We start from the raw sequence: 20965 nt of genomic DNA, 5'->3' as shown, positions 1-20965 counted from the left end.
CCCTGTATACTAGTATTGATGAACACCCTGTATACTAGTATTGATGAACACCCTGTATACTAGTATTGATGAACACCCTGTATACTAGTATTGATGAACACCCTGTATACTAGTATTGTGGAACACCCTGTATAATTACTGCCGAATCTACTGATTTCTGGAGAAAGTTGACCGGAGTGGCAGTAGGCTGTCTGCTGTCCTCCTGACAGCATGCAGTTTCATATAATTCCGCTAGTCCTGCTAGTGGCGCTAGTGTCCCTGCCTAATTGCACTCTAGTAAATGGAGAGAATTCAGTAGAAAGTGCTCCAAGTCAAATAGAAAGACCCCCGGTAATCTTTAAATATAAATTAGTAATTTCTGTTTGTCTGTTTGTCTGTTTGTCCGATCACAACTCAGGAACCCTTAGATTAAGGAGCCATGCAGTAGACATTTCTATTCGTGTTGGTTGACTTTTCTAGCCGTTTTAGTTAGCCGTTAGTTTTAGTTAGCCGTTAGTTTTAGTTAGCCGTTAGTTTTAGTAAGCCGCTAGTTTTAGTTAGCTGTTAGTTTTAGTTAGCCATTAGTTTTAGTTAGCCGTTGGTTTTAAAGGTATGAACAGCATGTTCGTTTTGTTCCCAGTATATAACGTTTTGTTCCCAGTATATAACGTTTTTTTAAATTACGGTTTATAGTTCATGATCTCATCTTTATTAACGACATTAACGGAAAATATTTTCAACAACTCTTAACGGCTTCAGCCATTAATGGTCTATTACAATATTAACCGCGCAAAGCGCCGAAAAATAAATTGTGTGACTGTTTAAGAATTAATGGTTAACGTTTTGTTTTCGTTTTCAATATTATTTTTTTTTCAAAGCGGCTAATCCGTACCGTTAACGGTTTAAATATTATCTGTTTGTTGCTGTTTCTTCCATTAATTTTTGAAAACCTCTGTTCCGTTAAGGGAACTTTGCCCAGCCCTACTTTTTATTTATAGAGTTGCTTTTCACATGCACATCGCTATCCAAAAAAAAAATTCTGAGCAACGTAGTTTTCGGAGGAAATCTTTGTTTTGTTAAAGTACCCGTTTTAAAAAATCGAATTTTGAAAAAATGCGAATTTAAAAAAATCGATTTTTTAGCCTTTGTTACCGCCATGGCAGCGTACTGCGTAGCCATGGGTTCCCTCAAAAAATGTCAGCCCAATCGGTCCAGTCGTTTAGCCGAGTATAGCTGACATATATATATGAGCTTAGAGCTTTATTATTACAGATTATTAGTTTCTGTAACAAAAATCTAAAAACTCAAATAGAAACTAGAATTAAAGATAATCAAGTTTAAGCAGGAAACACGAAAATGCATTATCATCTTGAAAAAATACCTGAAATGCTGAGATATTCTTAGTTTTTCCTCGCAAAGTTTTAAGACCACCTCTTGTACTAAAAGACTTTAGTGCATCGATTTAAAACTTGATTTAAAGGTCACGCTTGAAATTAATCATAATTTTGGTTGATAAAACATTGATTAATTAGTTCATAGATTTCGAGATAATTAAGATTTGTAGCTTAATTTTACTGTATTGCACTGTACTGTAGTTTACTTAGCACCATACTTTGCTGTACTAGTACCTTACAGTGTACCAGTACAGACTTCAGACATTACAAAGGTCGGACAGTACAAACGTCGGACTTACAAACGTCGAATTGAGAGAAACGTCTGACTAATATAAACGTTGGGCCAGAACAAACGTCTGACTAATATAAACGTTGGGCCAGTACAAACGTCGGACGGGAACATTTTTAAGGAAACACGTATAGATATTTAATATATATATATATCAATGAAAAATATATTTGTACTACAACGTATTCTTTATCTAAAAGCAAACATTTCCTAGAATTTGAATGCATTTTCAACTTATTATATTACGTATACACATATCGATTATAAAATACATCAATATGTATAATGTATATTGTGTAGTTTTTAATTTATGCAAAAAATATGTTCTTGAAGTTATGCAGAGCTAAAAACTTTAGAAGTGGATACCCTTAATACCGATTGCTTAATCTGAATATCCGCTGTGGACACTTTTGTTTTCTACTTAATCCACTACTTTTCCCTCTTTTTGAATATACCTACCAGAATCCGACCTATGGTTAAATGTTATATACTTCCGAAGATACAAGCTACAGATTAAAATAATCTTAAGATTAAAAAAAGAAAAATGACTAATATATCTTTTAATTTAGATTTAAAATTCATAAACAATGAATTAAATTTGACACTTTTTACGCTAAATCAAGTACGTTATCTTCCACATTATTGATCAAATAAAGAGCATTTCCCCCTTGAAATATATGCTTAATAATACCATTATTCATCAAAATTATTTATTAAATATTTAATAATTCTTATTTACTGTTTTGATCACTGTGAATCATAGTTATACATTTTTGAAATAAAATAACCGGTTTTCAGGCTGAAGCAGTTGATAGTGAAGAGGATGATGAAGATGAAGAAAATGCGGGAGAACATTCTGTAGATTTTGATGTTGATTATAATGTTCATAGACCAGCTGATCAACATACGCAGGTACAAATGGTTTGCATACATCATTAAACATGACAAGTTAATCTAAAAACAAGACTTAAATTAACTCTACCCCCGCCCCCCTCCCCCCCATCCTCCAGCCTGTTCAGGGTTAAGACTAAATTTTACAGGGATTTTTTACCTATTCTAAAACAGTAATAAAATCTTTTCAAGAATAATAAATAAATAAAGTGTAAGAATTATTACATTCATTAATATCTTTATTTACTTATTTGAAATTTCATTACTAACTTTTTAAGACTAGTAGAAACCATTTTTACATTAATTGTTAATATTGAAAATTCTTATATGAAATTACGTATGAAAACTTTTTTTGAGTTTCATATTTTGCCAAATTTAAACATTTTTATGAACATAATTTTGACCCCAAAAAAAGGAATACAGTGATAGACACAAGTTATGAGGTTTAACGAACAGAAAGCACAACAAGTGTGCAGTGTAAACAGACCCATTTCACTAAACCATGACTAGTATAACTATTTGTTTTATAACAACACTAATTACACCATTGTATTGCTTTATGTCGTCGTATTAGTCTATAGTTTTGTGGTTATCACTGCATAATGCACGAAAATTTGAAAATACATGCAAAGCTTTAAAAAAAGTTTATATCAAAAAATTTATTTGAATATTTCAGATTCCGAAATGTAAAACTGAAGATTTACATGAGGGTGACGTTAACTGTGAGATAGAGGTGATGTTTAAAATTTGTCAATCTTAAAATAATTCATTTTTAACTATTATTATTTTATATCGTTCATTCGTAAACAGCCCATTTTCTTCTGTTTTGTTTTCGCAATACAGTTCAAAAATACAGTTCAAAAATACAGTTCAAAAATACAGTTCAAAAATACAGTTCAAAAATACAGTTCAAAAATACAGTTCAAAAAAATTGATTTAGTTCGTTTTCAAAGGTACCGGTTATTTTCCAGATGTTTCGTTCGTTTTCTCACTCACAGACCGTTCAGTAAATTCGATTGTACAAAAAAACCGTTAAAACTATCGTTTTTTCAAAAGTTTGTTAAAAAACATTTGTTTCAGTAAAAACAAAAAAAAAATCAAGATAATTTCAATGCTTTTAAATCTTTCCTCTTTTTTCGTTTCTATTTTCCCACATTTTGGCAAATTGTTTTCTTTATGTAATCATAGAAAAAAATGTAATAATTGAATTTCAGAAAAAAATAATTTAAGATAAAATTCACAAAAAAATCGTGAAATAACAAATATTTAGTTTTAAAATAATTCAGTCATGATGAGAATAGGACATATAGCGTATAGGACCGTAATTAAAATCATGCTTATACTGCCTCCTCATTTTTTCTTTAAATAATAAATATGAATTATCAAGATTTTGTATTTTGTGATTTTAATGGTTCTCTAAAAAGCTAAAAAGCAAGTTTTTTTATTTTAAAGTTCAAAATTATACTGGGTGTTCCAATAAACATGGGAATTCAGTGACGAATTTGATATCGTCTTTTCAGTTAATACTTTGATTTAGTAAAGTGATACTTCTGAGAAAGCTGTAATCTGTAAGAGTTTTGTCTGCTTTGTTCACATTTTGTTTGTTTATGTTTTAACTGCATATGGTTGTACTTAGTAAAACAAGAAAATTGTAGTATACAAACAGAGTAAACTTGTCCGTCTTCACTGTTCATCTTGCGGAGACATTTTAGAATAACTCTAGCAGACATAATAATATTATGGCTTTTGAAATTAGGTATTACAATGCTAATTAATAACAAAGACGATATCGAATTCGTCACTGAATTCCCATGTTTTTTTGGGACACCCTGTAGAACACTACACGTCGTGTAAAGAGACAAAACCGAGACGAAGCTCTTTTCACTTTTCATTAATTTAATCAAGTTTATTAATGTTTTAAAAGTATATATAAAAGAGGTGTGCCCGTGTTTCACAATGAACCTGTACTTTATCTGAGGCCGAATTTAAAGAATTGAAGCCGCGGATTAAATTTGAGACGCGGCTCAAATTCATTAAATTCGGACTCTGACCAATTCTGTAGAAGATATCATTGTTTTTCTAGTGTTAAAATCGTTAAATCTTGGTAATATTTCCCATTACATCAACAACAACAAATAAACAATTTTAAAAGAAAATATGATAAAGATCTTTTGCATATGTGACCAGACACAGGTTTACTGGTACTGTTGTGAATTAAATATGCAACTCAAGAGTTAACTTAACTTATGTTTTCTTAAAGGTAAAACCTAAGCTGAAGCCCTATATCAACTACAAGGGATATCATAAATGGGAAAGACGACCTCTCTTCGTAATCATTATTGGGGGGTAAGTACCTGACTCCCTGACTACCTCACTGCCTGACTACCTGAGTACCTGAGTACCTGACTGCCTGACTACCTTACTACCTCACTGCCTGACTACCTGACTACCTGAGTACCTGAATACCCGACTAACTGACTACCTGACTATCTGACTACTGACTATCTGAGTACCTGAGTACCTGACTACCTGAGTACCTGACTACCTGACTGCCTGACTACCTTACTACCTGACTACCTGACTGTCTGAATACTCGACTAACTGACTACCTGACTATCTGACTACTGACTATCTGAGTACCTGAGTACCTGAGTACCTGAGTACCTGAGTACCTGACTACCTGACTACCTAACTACCTGACTGCCTTACTACCTTAGTACCTGACTACCTGACTACCTGGATACCCGACTAACTGACTACCTGACTACTGAATATCTGACTACCTGACTATCTGAGTACCTAACTACCTGACTACCTGACTACCTGACTACCTGACTACCTGACTACCTGACTACCTGACCACCTGAATACCTGACTACCTTACTACCTGACTACCTGACTACCTGACTAGGTTAAGATGGGACTACCTGACTGAAGAGTTTTGGAACGGAACCAATCCTGGATTAGGAAATCTGAAAGCGTTTAATTGGATTCAGAAACATGGCGCAACAATGAGCCAGGTAACTTGGAGGTCACGAAGGTCAAGGGTCAAGGAGGTCAAGGAGGTCAAGTAGGTCAAGGCTATCATGGAGGTCAAGGAGGTCAAGGAGTTTAAGGAGGCCAAGGAGGTCAAGCAGGTCAAGCAGGTCAATCAGGTCAAGCAGGTCAAGCATGTCAAGCAGGTCAAGCAGGTCAAGGAGATCAAGCAGGTCAAGCAGGTCAAGAAGGTCAAGTAGGTCAAGAGGTCAAATATCTATCTTTACTAAGGTGATACCTGTATTTCCCCCCTATGACCTGCCCACCTGGACCAGCCTAGCTACTGGACTTTATCCACATAATACAGGTTTACCTAGAATTAAACCCCCCCCGCCTTCAGTTTTAATGTTTTCAATCAAAACTCCTTCTTCTGCATTTAGCAATGGATTCAAATATTTTTAAAATTATTTTAGGTAACCAAATAATTTACTGGTTTTGGAGATAAACGAGGTCTTAAAGTCGCGCTAGTAATGTCTTTTTAAAATTTTTGAAAGTTTTTTTTATAAAATTAATTTCAACTCTATTCTTATAAAAAACACATTTTTGATGGTAATATTTTAACTTTTTAACTTTATTATCAGTTAAATCATTGTTAAATGATATTTCTTTTAATTCTCATTGAATTATAAAAAATTTTTTTTTTTACTACAGTGAAACCCTTAATAACGAATACATCGAAAGAATTCATCAAATGTCGTATTCTTCACTTTCTGATAATGTAATGAATTACAGATATTTAGTTTTTTAATTAAATGATTATATGGAACTCTTTAAAACTGTTCCCGCATATTCATGGCTAAAATTTATTTATTTTCGCAAATACTGAAATTTACGTAATATAGTTTAAAACTCATTGAAAAATTGTCAAGACGACGTTTGATAAATTTTTCCGATGTATTCGCCATAAAGGGTTTCACTGTATAATTTTGATTTTTTTAAGAACGTGAATTTTATTTTTTTTTTCTTATTTTTATCATGTCATTAAAATATCATTATTAATAATTTAATCATTGTCACTGCAGTGGGAGCCAGAAAATTGTGGAGTAAAAAGTCGAATTCATATATTCTTTAAGTAACTAAAAATCCCTTATCAAACAGAATGGGTCTGTATCGACTGCACAATTTCTGTGTCTTATGTTCACTATTTGGAAGTTTAGTCCTAGAGTCGTCTTCCTATTCTTAAGTTTTCTGGTTTTCATTGTTTTCATTACTTTACTTATTAATTATTTATCAGGAGTAACAGGGGATTATATGTACAATTTGAAAACAAGGGAACTCTTCAGTAGAGATGATAGTTTAGGTATTTATTTATATATACAGCCAAACTCACATATATACGTATACATAGCAAGAGCGCGTGAAATGTCGTCTTGAAATTTATTTAAGAATTTATGACGTCTGAGCCCGTTCTCTCTATGGATAGTGGTCGTATAGTTCACGCACTTTGGGAGACGATATGTTGGCCGCTAGATGTCTCATGCTTAATTTATATCTGATAGATAGATAATTTTGACAGTACACTTGAAGACAATATAGGAGACGTCAAGTTGTCGACCAATGTAGTTTATGGAAGGAACGGCCTCTGAATGCTTCATAATTGGTCTGCACAAAAAGAAAGCTGCTGAGATGTTCTCAGCTTCAGAGGGTTGGATTCGAATTATGAAAATATATCCAAATATCATTGTAGAAACTGTTTTTTATTTTTTATTCAAGGTAAATTAATAGCCCTAAAATATGGAGGACAGCAATTGATATCTTAAACTCGTTTTTCCGCGGCATTTGATCTTAAATATGTTGAGAATACGACATTCTACAAAACTTTTGCTATTTATTCATTTATTTGGGATTCACAGTATATATTTATTTAATTTTTCCTATATCCTGAGATCTGAACGTTTGTGTTTATATTGTTAATCTTGATCTTGATATCCAATGTGGGCATTTATAAATTTTAGGATCAACGCTTGAACAATCAATTAAAGTACAGGGTGTCCCACGAAATATGACATTTAATAAATAGTTTTTTTTAGTCAAACAAATGATTTGCTTATTTATATTTTACTTTGAAATCAATTTTAATTTAATATGACTCCAATATAATATTTTTATTGATCTTTGGTATCAAACTACTTAACAAATAATGGAAAAAGACATTCTAAACTATTCACCAACTGTAATGTTTCGTGGGACACCCTGTAATTCCTGAAGGGTATAACCATCCTGGAATATTGATGAGGAATTAAGTTAATCCGTAGATCAATAGAGATCAATGCTTGATCCAGAGAATCAAAATTTTCTGGTTGGTCTACAGAGCAACTATAGAGTAACTATAGAGCAACTATAGAGCAACTATAGAGCAACTATAGAGCAACTATAGAGCAACTATAGAGCAACTATAGAGCAACTATAGAGCAACTATAGAGCAACTATAGAGCAACTATAGAGCAACTATAGAGCAACTATAGAGCAACTATAGAGCAACTATAGAGCAACGAGGAAAAACTAAAATAAAAACATTTTTGAAACCCGTTTTTCAAGGCTTTCCAAATATTTTAATTTAAACCCACATAATATTTCAGAATCCTGGTGGGTTTCCGGTGAACCTATTTGGTCAACAGCTGCTAAACACGGCAGGCAGGTTTAAAGGGAGTGTTCACCAAAATAAAGAAAGAACTAGAAAACTCTGGAATCAGAAGACGACTTTTATACTCAAGTTATGACTTTCAAATTTCAATTGCCCATGAATATGAGATACTGCAATTTTTCAGTGTAAATAGACCCATTACACGTAAAATAGATATTACAGTGTAACCGTTGTGAGCTCAATAGCTCGGAATAGGGATAGTTCCAAGAACAAGTCCCGGAGTTAAGCTCTAACATCTTTCCTGTAGAAGATCCTGGAGCGTACTGCTCCTCTAGTCCCTCTATTCTGTTATGAATCATAACAGGTGTGAGAGTTATTAGATTCAGAATCCTATTCTATAGATTACAATTGAATCTATATTAAAGAAATTAAGTGTACTGAACTATCTATATTAAGGAAAGTAAGTGTACTAAACTATCTACATTAAGGAAAGTAATTGTACTGAACTATCTATTATAAGGAAAGTAAGTATACTGAACTATCTATATTAAGGAAAGTATGTGTACTAAACTATCTATATTAAGGAAATTAGGTGTACTAAACTATCTATATGAAGGAAAGTAAGATGTACTAAACTTTTTATATTCAGGAAAGTAAGATGTACTAAACTATTTATATTAAGGAAAGTAAGATGTACTAAACTATCTATATTAAGGAAAGTAAGTGTACTAAACTATCTATATTAAGGAAAGTAAGTGTACTAAACTATCTATATTAAGGAAAGTAAGATGTACTAAACTATCTATATTAAGGAAAGTAAGTGTACTAAACTATTTATATTAAGAATAGTAAGTATACTGAACCATCTATTATAAGGAAAGTAAGTGTATTGAACTATCTATATTAAGGAAAGTAAGTGTACTAAACTATTTAGATTAAGAAATGTAAGTATACTAAACTATCTATTATAAGGAAAGTAAGTGTACTGAATAAACTATTTAGATTAAGAAAAGTAAGTATACTAAACTATCTATTATAAGGAAAGTAAGTGTACTGAACTATCAATTATAACGGAAGGAACTGTACTGAACTTTTATTTTTAGGAAAGTAAGTGTACTAAACTATTTATTATAAGGAAAGTAAGTGTACCAAACTATCTATTATAACATACTGAACTATCTTTTTTAAGGAAAGTAAGTACACTGAACTATCTATTAGAAGGAAAGTAAGTGTACTGAACTATCTATTATAAGGGAAGTAACTGTACTAAACTATATATTATAAGGAAAGTAAGTGTACTGAACTATCTATTATAAGGAAAGTAAGTGTACTGAACTAGCTATTATAAGGAAAGTAAGTGTACTAAACTATGTATATTAAGGAAAGTAAGATGTATTAAACTATCTATATTAAGGAAAGTAAGTATACTAAACTATCTATATTAAGGAAAGTATGTGTACTAAACTATTTATGTTAAGGAAAGTAAGTGTACTAAACTATCTATATTAAGGAAAGTAAATGTACTACTTACCTATATTTAGGAAAGTAAATGTACTACTTACCTATATTTAGGAAAGTACGTGTACTAAACTATCTATATTAAGGAAAGTAAGTGTACTAAACTATCTATATTAAGGAAAGTAAGTGTACTAAACTGGCATGACTGTACTTTGGCTGGGAATACACTTGAAGATCCGAATGATTGCAAGGGAAAAAAAATCTCGATTTTTGGAAATTTTAAAATACTCATAAAACCTTCATTTTGCAAGCAGCACAACTTTAAAGCCATCTAAATACAGAATATCAAAGAGGGGTTTAAATAATGGATTACAATTCTTTATCCTAAGATTCAATTAACAATGTGAATGAACGGTACACAGAAATCTTCAAGTCGCTGTAAGTTTGGAAGAGTCTTTGAAATATCCAAGGTCCACGATATTGGGTTGCAAAGATATAGGAAATAGGAAATCAAAGTTTTGTGAATTATGTATTTTTAAAACTTTTAAAAGTTTTTTAGTTTTTTAAATTTATTAAAAAAATTAATTTTTGAGAAAATTGTTATTTCTAAAATGAGATTTTTTGGTGTCCAGCCCTTTCACACGAAGAGTGGGATGCCAAGCAAGCAGAAACTAATTCAACTGTTCAATCAGGCCTTTACTAAAATACATTCGGTAATTTTAAAGGGACTGTTGGAGTAATTTCAAGTGTGGCATTTACGATTTACCCTTTAAACCGTTATCTTAAACAGTGTTAAATTCTGATAATTATAACAAAAACAAGTTACAGAGGTCCACTGTTAAAATCACTAATAGTTAGATATGTAACAGGGATTCCACCATAAATTAATTAAAATAACAGATGGGACTCTAGATGTCGTCTGTTTGTTTCGTTCACAATAACCTTGTGGCAGAAGCCCAAAGGAGTTACACGTAGTCGGCGAAGAACAGACTGTCTGTCTGTCTTTGTTCATACGCCGACTACGCGTAACAATTCTTTGGGCTTCTACCTCAGGGTTATTGTGGACGAAACACACAGAATTCTTGAAGAGACGACATCTAGTTTCATATCTGTTATTTTAATTAATCTATGGATACCACATTCTGTCTTGTTGAGACAAAGGTTTATAGAGTACAAATTGGGAACTTATCTACAATCTCTTTCTTCTTCGTCTGAAAAGAATTCCTCGTTACTTGCATTAGTTTTCTAAGAGACAAAGTTTTCAACAAATGAGAAAAATTTAATTTCAAATGTTAATGTATGTATTCGAAAAAAAAATCAACATTGTTGAATAACAAAACTTGTAACACACATTAATTCTTTTATAATTTAACGGGCTTACGTAAACTTAACAAATAACAGAACTACTAGGTCATAAACATAATAGTTTACAACACAATTACAATACACAGCTCACAGTACACTTTTATATCAATAAATTAATAAATAGTTTTATTTGGTAGTTCCTGTTTTATATTAAAGGGAGTAATCGCGAAAAATTAAAGGGGGTATAGGCTAATCGATCAATAGTAATTTTACTGTTATCTGCTGCGTCTGCTCAGGAGAAAATGGTTTAAAATGTTTTATACTTAATAGCTTATAGCGTCCATACAAATTCACAGAGTAACATTATGATCGTAATTTAATTAAACCTAAAATTAGTCATTCAGATATTGCAACCTGAAGGTGTCGAAAAGCAGCAGGGGCGTAAATAAGGTTTCTGTAGGGGGGGGGGTAAGATTTTGTAATTTTATATTTTTTTTATCCCCCCCCCCTAGAATTTTTTTTACCCTCCCTCTAGAAAATTATCATGATGTATATCAAATTATTGGTTTTAGTTGGGTTTGATTTGCATTTTCCACTCATTTCTGGCATTTACAAACTCCACCCAATAATAGCTTCATTTCATACATTTTAGCTTTCACCTTGTTTTATATCCTTCATTATAGTCATTCATTTTACATCAACTACAAAGATCTGTAAAAAAAACTGAATTTATTTTAAGTAAGATAAAAAATAATAGTTTTACTCTAAGAGGAAAAAGATGTTACTTTTTAAAATCTTTAGAGAAGCTACTCTGCAAAACTTTGAAAAAACATTGTCTTTGTTTATATTCTTATTTCTAATTTCTAAAATGTTCTTGTCGTCAATGTAGTATGTTAGAGATCTTAAATAAATCTAATATGGAAATAACATTATTTAGAAGTAAAAATGTATTCTTTATTGCCCATACCCTTTTTTCTATTAAAGAAACATCTAATTCTAATGACATTGACAATTACTTTAGAATTTAAAATCATTTAGAATATGTTGACTTAAAGTCCGAAATATCTGAATATCTGCATATTTAAAAGATATTAAATTTTAAAATCAACCTTTTTTTAAAAACAAAAGCAAAGTAACAACTCTTTCCTCCATTAAAAAGGCGGTGCGGATTTGCGCTTAAAAAACTTTTGAAGAATATCTTCAGGTTTGGTTAATTTCAATCAGGGGCGTATTCAAGAATTTGTCCAGGGGTGGGGCTTAAATTTTTTTCTCTTTCCAGGGGGGCTCAGCACCCGTTAGGGCCTGAAAACCCCCTAAAATCAATATATTTCACAACAACCCTTATTTACGCCACTGAAAAGCAGATTGATTCATTGGTAAATATTTCATAATATTTTAATTTTTTTATATATGATGCAATTTAAACAAAGATTATGTTGGCCGCCAGGTGTCTCTGCTCTCGATGTTTCTGTGGTACCACGTGGTTCCAAGTGCATCGTATATAAAAACAAAGAAAAATATTATGAAGCTATTTACGAATGCATCTAATTACATTCGACGCTTATAGGTTACAATAAATGAATGATTAAATTTAATTGAAGTATTTATACGAGCCAAGATGAATAATGCAATTCTGTGAATTTTTATGGACACTAAGCTCTATAGTTTATATACTATTATACTAATACTGATATATTGTATATAGGCTGATTATGATCTAAGTATTGTATATACTGATATATTGTATAGACTGATTATGATCTAAGTATTGTATATACTGATATATTGTATAGGCTGATTATGATCTAAGTATTGTATATACTGATGCTCTAAAGAAAGCTGCTCTAACCTACGGTCCTAACAGTCAAGAAGTCAAGAATACTCTAGCTGACTTAGATGATGTTCTTCAGGTAGATTTATCCTAGCCATAGCGCTGCAAAAATTATAATTCAATTAAAGCTTTTCGCAGTTGTTTTAAATGGAACTGTCGGCGTTATTTCTTCAGTGAATTCTAATTGAGCCGATCTACATCGGAACCTTATCCCAGCTTTTATATAGAATATGTCGTGGTTTTTTATTTAATCTGGAATAGTTTTTATTTTTGAAAATTCAATTCTCTGTGTATTGTGCGTAAACATACCTCTTGGAGATATCAATTTTAAATAAGAAAACACACAGAAATATTATTAAGAGAATCAGGGTTATAAGGTACTGTTGTGAATGTGAATGTGAATAAGGTACTGTTGTGAATGTGAATGTAAATAAGGTACTGTTGTGAATGTGAATGTGAATAAGGTACTGTTGTGAATGTGAATGTGAATAAGGTACTGTTGTGAATGTGAATGTGAATAAGGTACTCTTGTGAATGTGAATGTGAATAAGGTACTGTTGTGAATGTCCTTAAATGAATTATTAGGAGTTTTTTCAATTATGTTCATTCTTCAAATATTTCAACTGTGATAGGAAAACTGAAATGATCAAAATTATTTTGATCCGACATTATAAAAATTTGAAAAATCTTTAAAATAAGGAAAAGTGATTCTGCACTAGTCAAATATAGGTTTTTACGATAATTTCAATTTTGCAAAAAATCTAGACTTTCAGGGTTCTCCAAGGTACCAAGGTATAAAGTATATATTTATATATAAAGTATTTTTCTTCAAAGATTGAAAAATGATTAGAAAATGGTCAAAATTCCCGCTTTTTCTGTTAAGTTTTGCCATTTTTTTATATAAAACTATACGAAATAGACAAGACTTTAATTGAGTAAAACATAAGTGACCGAGTGCCGAATGTTTTATTTCTTCAGTTTAAACCTGTAAATGGTGTTTTTAAGAGCAATTGTCAAAAAACAGGATGCGGAATTATTTATGAAAATATTTATATGGTGACACAGGAATAACCTAATATTCTCAATTAACTATTAAGGCTGTACACCAAATAATTCGTTCTCATCATAAATATTTTACACAGGGTATCTGAAAGAACCCTAAAAGGTTATTTTTCTGTACAATTGTAAAAACCTACATTTGACTATAAGTGTGTGTAAAGGTACTATCTACACAACTTCATTAAGCCTGATTCACAATGTTACCCCTTAAACCATGTTCTAACGAATGTATTTAAGAAAGTCATAGGAAAAAAAGTTTTTGGAAAAAAACCTGGAAATAAAAACTTTGTTAAAAAGTCCCAAATTTCAGAAGTCCTGGGACAAAATGCCACTGGAAATAAAGTCCTGGGACAAAATGTCACTGGAAATAAAGTCCTGGGACAAAATGTCACTGGAAATAAAGTCCTGAGTTTTTTCTTAAAATAATATGGGGGCTGCCAATTCATTCTCAGGAAATAAGATCACAGGAATTAAAGTCCTAAAGAAAAAACGTCATATGTCTTTGGAAAAGGAGGTCTTACCTTAGACGTTTTCATAAAACAGACTTTTCTTCTATGCATCTGAATATTAAATATATCCACGGGTGTTTTTAATATCAAATCCTTTGATTCCATGTAAACATCTTGTGTTTCCAGGCATTTTCCACTGTAAATGAGACTTTTTTCCGAGGACTTTTTAATCCAAGGAGTTTTTCCCACAGGACTTTTTCAGTGCGAAAATTTAGGACTTTATTTTAATTGACCTTCAGTCCCTTTAAATGCGTTCTTAATTGACATACAGTCCCTTTAAATACCTTCTTAATTGACATGCAGTCCCTTTAAATACGTTCTTAATTGACATACAGTCCCTTAAATACCTTCTTAATTGACATACAGTCCCTTTAAATATTATCTTAATTGACATACAGTCCCTTTAAATACCTTCTTAATTGACATACAGTCCCTTTAAATACCTTCTTAATTGACATACAGTCCATTTAAATACCTTCTTAATTGACATACAGTTCCTTTAAATACCATCTTAATTGACATACAGTCCATGTAAATTCTTCTTAATTGACATACAGTCCCTTTAAATACCTTCTTAATTGACATAAAGTCACTTTAAATACGTTCTTAATTGATATACAGTCCCTTTAAATACCTTCTTAATTGACATACAGTCCCTTTAAATACCATCTTAATTGACATACAGTCCATTTAAATATCATCTTAATTGACATACAGTCCCTTTAAATACCTTCCTAATTGACATTTAAAACGCGTTTCAATAAATCTAGCTTATCTCGCAATTATTTTATTGATATTTTAAAAGTTATGTCAATAAAATTTTTTGATTTGTTAACAATAAACTTAAGTCCGATGAAATAAATCAAAATAATTTAATAATTTAATCATTTTATTGCCCGTTTGATGAGTTAATAATACCAGGCTTTCAGGGCGAGAATATTAATAACTATTATTATTAATTTTTTTATATTTCAATTTTATACATTAATTCTGGTGAATATAATGAATAATATGATCGAGTCATAACAGTACTTTTCATCCCTTTATTCTGCACGATTTCCTCTTTTGTCTCTCTTCTACAGACAACCGCACTGTACATTTTCAACTTTCACATAGAAAAACAAAAAATGCTGTTTTCATAATATGCCTAGTTTTAGGGTAGATTATCTGAACTAACGTAGTTATCAAACTAATGTCTTGTTTTAGGGTAGATTATCTGAACTAATGTAGTTATCAAACTAATGTCTTGTTTTAGGGTAGATTATCTGAACTAATGTCTTGTTTTAGGGTAGATTATCTGATATAAAGAATAAGAAGGAAAGAGCAAATCTGAAGTTGAATATTCTTCTTCTCAGTGATTATGGTCTAAACAGTCGAGCCAACACAACTAAACTAGGTACAGTGCAGTACAGTACAGTACAGTACAGTACTGAAATAATAATAATAACAAGTTACTTTATTTTTTTTGTATGCCAAGAATTATGAGTGTAAAATGAGTAAAATTAAAAATTATTTTAAAAATGTGTATTTACAATGTATAAGTTATGGACAAAGTCCTATCTCTTGATATCTCGCTACCAGAATGTTTTTTTAACTGCTATATCCTGATATAGAGGCAGAACTTTGTTTTCAATTAAAAGTTAAAAAAAACATCAAGGTGTTACTGTTTCCTTCGAGTTCATAGATTAATTGACAATAACAAATAGAACACTGAATGTCGTCTTTTCAAGATTTAGTTGTTCTTCGTTCATAACGAACCTGAAGCGCATGCTCTCTCTCTGTCTTATAATTAAACGCCACATGCGCGTAACTCCTTTAGGCTTCTGTCTCGGGGTTATTGTGGACGAAAAACCTCTAAATCTTAAAAAGACTAAATCTAGTATTCTATCTGTTATTATGTTTTTGAGCATGTACAGTACATTGATCTATGTTCTAGTTCTTGAAGACTATATGGAGTTTGAGCATGTACAGTACATTATACAACGTGGAGGTTCAGTTGTACTGATACCATACGCTCTAAAGGTATGTATTCTATATTATTGTAGTGTAAATTAAATCAATTTTATAAAACTTAAAGTGTATCAATTTTTTCGAAGTGGAAAACATGTAAATAGTTTTATTATTATGTACACTGATACTTTTTGAGATACCACTAATTGTAGGCAAGCAAATTAAGGGCTTTACAAAATCTTGTGTGTACATAATTTATTTATAGGGTGGGTAAAAATGATTTCTTCCCTCGGGAAAATATCATAAGCCAACTCTGATTATTCGGGAGTTTCGGACCCTGTACAACATGTACACTAGATTAATCACATGTACCCTGTACAACATGTACACTAGATTAATCACATGTACCAGCTGTACAACATGTACACTAGATTAATCACCTGTACATGTATAGGCTGGCGATATACTGAATGGTGTGGCAGGAAAGCTGGGTGTCGGATCTATGCTTGGAATTGATGTTTATGTAAGAGATGTTAATCTTCAAGTTCCTCCGCTAGGTTGGACTTATTTTTAGAAATATGTTTACAATGGTTCCTATGAATTTAAGAAACTGTAAGCGTATAGTTTCTAGTGACGATTCATGTAAAGATGGAATTGCCCGAATCAAGAATAAATTAGAACCAAAATGTTCATCTGAAAATTTTTTATAAATTTATAAATTTTACTAAAAGAATTCAATACCCCAAACCCTGTGTACTCAATGATACCAAGTGAACTATACAGCCAACCAGAGGCCGTTCCTTTCATAAACTACATTGGTCGACAACTTGACGTCTCCTATATTGGTCGTCAAGTGTACGGAGAAATATCTATCTATCAGATAAGAATTTAGCATGAGACATCTAGTGGCTAACATATCGTCCCCCAAAGTACGTGAACTACGCGACCAATATCTATAGAAAGAACGGGCTCAGGGCAGGAGCAAGATGTCCGCCCCCCTGATAAGAACTCCTTATTTTTGTTCTTTGAACACTGTTTATTTTCATTTGCGGTTTCTTTGCAAAAGTGATTTGCGCTTTTTTGGTTATAAGAAAAACAGGGGAAATGTTCAAAATTAAACAATTTTCAACTTTTTTATCAGCTTTTAAAGGTATCGTTGTAAATCGGGCATTGCCATCTTTGCACTGGTGATCACAACATCAAAAAAAATGTTTTTGTCTTTTTGGTCCTCAAATTCTTCATTTTTATGGGTACCAGTAGAAATTTTGAAAAATTGTACAGTAAATTAAATATTAACATTACGTCAATATATTCAACAAGTATATTCTCTAAAAGAGTAAAACGCACGATTTCGCTCAGGATCATTCCTTCTGCTACAGTAAAATTTTGCATAATTTCATTAAAAAGAAATTTTGTGAGGCCTCCTAAACACCAAAAATCCTAGAATTTTGTGAGGCCTCCTAAACACCAAAAATCCTAGAATGTTTAAAAAACGTAAAGTAACAATGCACTGCTTCTAGAGTATCCGACAATTCCTGAATACCTTCACTACTCCGGGCACACCTGGACACAGGATATTCTCCTAGTTGCTAAACCAGGTTTGAAACTTATAAATATCTGGAAACTAAACCAGGTTAAAAAGTTATAAATATCTAGAAATTAAACCAGATTTGAAACTTATTAATATCTAGAAATTAAACCAGGTTAGAAACTTATAAATATCTAGAAACTAAACCAGGTTTGAAACTTATAAATATCTAGAAATTAAACCAGGTTTGAAACTTAAAAATATTCTCTAGCTATGGAGCTATTTATGTTCCTTTTTAGGTTTTGAAATTGAAGTTGGGAACGCTAGTGAGAAATTGCTGCCTCCTATGAAGGAACCTCAAGTTCTAGGAACCTCAGGATATATTCCCGACCCACCTCCACCTCTAGTAGTTCCTGGCAGGTAATATATCAGGATACATTCCAGACCCACCTCCACCTCTAGTAGTTCCTGGTAGGTAATATATCAGGATACATTCCAGACCCACCTCCACCTCTAGTAGTTCCTGGCAGGTAATATATCAGGATACATTCCAGACCCACCTCCACCTCTAGTAGTTCCTGGCAGGTAATATATCAGAATACATTCCAAACCCACCTCCACCTCTAGTAGTTCCTGGCAGGTAATATATCAGAATACATTCCAAACCCACCTCCACCCGTAGTAGTTCCTGGCAGGTAATACATTTATAATAAAGTAAGGTTCCTATATATTTTTTTTACAAATAATAGTAAAGATTATTACAAAAAACTAATATGATTAACCATAATATGAAGTAGTTTAGAATGATTAAAAATAACAATAATAATTATAATCTAGGAAAAAAGATAATAATCATTAATAATAATCCAGGGACAACTAATGATAACTTTGGGACAAAAATAATAATAATAATAATCTAGGGACAAAGATAATAATTATTATAATAATCTAGGGACAAAATCATTAATAATAATCCAGGGACAACTAATGATAACTTTGGGACAAAAATAATAATAATAATAATCTAGGGACAAAATCAATAGTAATAATAATAATAATCTGGTGACAATAATAATGATAATAATTTAGGGACAAGCACAAGAGCAAAGAGTTGCGCGCGCGAGAGAAAGTAGAAGGGGAACTTTATCACCGGTTTGCGCACATGATGAAAACTGTTGGGTTTGCTTGGGGACCAGGTATCATTATTATCATTGTTATCATTTTCTATAGTCTTCACATTCATACATTTACGTATTATGATCATTATTCTTAAAATATAGCAATATATATTTTTTGACATTAATTTTAGCTGAGTTTTTTTAAACTGTCTTTAATATACACATCTTGATATAAGTTTGATAGCATATCAATAATATGCATTAACAACACTTTTTAAATTAACATTGTAAACTTTCAACTAAAAATTGTCATTTCTTATTTTTATTTTAAGATTTTAAACCTGGACATGTCAGTTCTACTATAGAAATTGTGGATATCTATCAGATTATGGCCTTCCTTCTTCAAGTTGATCCTCAACCTCATGATGGTAGTTGGGATAGGTAGGTCCAAGAGATGCACGTTGGTAGGACTATACTTTTCCGAGATTCTCGTTCTTTAAATGGGATTTTTCACTTCCCTTGCACCCAATTATAGGTTTCTAGGGTTGATAACAGGATCAATGCATAACAAGATGTAACAATTAAATAATTTCAATGTGAAGGATAATATAAGGGTTATCAACCACCCCTCTTTTTTGGGGATTCTTATTCTTCCTTTGGGATTGCTCCCCCGTAGTCCAATATATCTGAATAGTTTGTTGTTCATGCTTAAATGAATAACAGGATGAGAGGATTCAAGATATATAAGGATAAACGGATAAAGCAATATTAGGATGTATGTAGCAATCTGTATATGGGGCTCCATGTTACATTTTTGAAAAATCCTTATTAAAAGGGTTAAATAAAAGTGTGATAAGATAAAGGGTTACGGGGTCATTCAAAAAATGGCAATGGGTTAGAGAAATAAAGAATGAAGAAATAAAAGAATAACAGGATAAAAGGATAAAAGAAAAAAAGGATAAAAGGATAGAAGTATAAAAGGATAAAAGGATGAAAGGATAAAAGAATGAAAGGATAAAAGGATAAAAGGATAAAAGGATAAAAGGATAAAAGGATGAAAGGATAAAAGGATAAAATGATAAAAGGATAAAAAGATTAAAGGATAAAAGGATGAAAGGATAAAAAGATAAAAGGATAAAAGGACGAAAGGATAAAAAGGATAAAAGGATGAAAGGTTGAAAGGATAAAAGAATAAAAGGATAAAAGGTTGAAAGGATAAAAGGATAAAAGGATAAAAGGATAAAAGGTTGAAAGGATAAAAGGATAAAAGGATGAAAGGATAAAAGGATAAAAGGATAAAAGGATAAAAGGATAAAAGGATAGAAGGATAAAAGAATAAAAGGTTGAAAGGATAAAAGGATAAAAGGATGAAAGGATAAAAGGATGAATGGATAAAAGGATGAAAGGATAAAAGGATGAAAGTATAAACGAATAAAAGTATAAGAGGATAAAAGGATGAAAGGATAAAAGGATGAAAGGATAAAAGAATTATTGGGTGAAAGGCGTCCTGGACGATCAGATAAATATTTTAATATTTCAGGGTGAAACCGATGATTGTTCTGAGCTCTGGAGAAAACTTAACTCCAGTTCTATTCCTATCCCTCCTATCTTCCATCCTCCTTCTNAAAATTTATTAGTTTTTTTGTATCTAAAAATTCAATTTTATATTATATTCAAAATTTTAAAAAAATTGTAAATATTAATATTAAGTATCCCTTTATTTTATATTTGTACAGTTATAAAATGCCCTTTGAAATAAAACACTTAAGATTTTTTGGATTTTTAAAAATTTCTGTTTAAAAATCAGATTTAATACAAGATTTACCAGAATACATAGATAGAATCACAACAGAACCCTTACAAGCTCTGTTTGATCAAGATTACATGAGATATTCAGCATTTTCTCTTTGAACATTGATTATGTTGAATTGTGGTTTCCTCCCTATTGATCAGAACAATGTTTTTAAGACTACCGTTCTTCTATCTATCTAATATCTATCTTCTATCTATCTAATATCTTTCTTCTATCTATCT

The 20965-nt window shown here is 31.5% G+C and overlaps 1 protein-coding gene across 1 annotated transcript; it reads left to right on the top strand.

Moving 5' to 3' along the window:
* The first annotated feature begins 192 nt into the window (after positions 1-192).
* LOC111700330 (ectonucleotide pyrophosphatase/phosphodiesterase family member 6) lies at positions 193-20568 on the top strand. Its single transcript, XM_023471210.1, has 19 exons — positions 193-330; positions 2461-2574; positions 3230-3286; positions 4814-4899; positions 5465-5573; positions 5821-5896; positions 6824-6889; positions 8169-8223; positions 9810-9882; positions 10264-10344; positions 12730-12846; positions 15623-15731; positions 16272-16357; positions 16740-16842; positions 17806-17883; positions 18113-18233; positions 18903-19009; positions 19264-19372; positions 20472-20568. The coding sequence occupies exons 1-19, from the start codon at positions 211-213 to the stop codon at positions 20566-20568; spliced, it is 1764 nt and encodes a 587-aa protein (XP_023326978.1). The 5' UTR covers positions 193-210.
* Positions 20569-20965: the final 397 nt, after the last annotated feature.

Source organism: Eurytemora carolleeae, unplaced genomic scaffold (assembly GCF_000591075.1).
Source record: "Eurytemora carolleeae unplaced genomic scaffold, Eaff_2.0 scaffold311, whole genome shotgun sequence".
NCBI lineage: Eukaryota > Metazoa > Arthropoda > Copepoda > Calanoida > Temoridae > Eurytemora > Eurytemora carolleeae.
The sequence above is the reverse complement of the archived record's forward strand: the minus strand, read 5'-3'. Positions and strand labels throughout refer to the sequence as shown.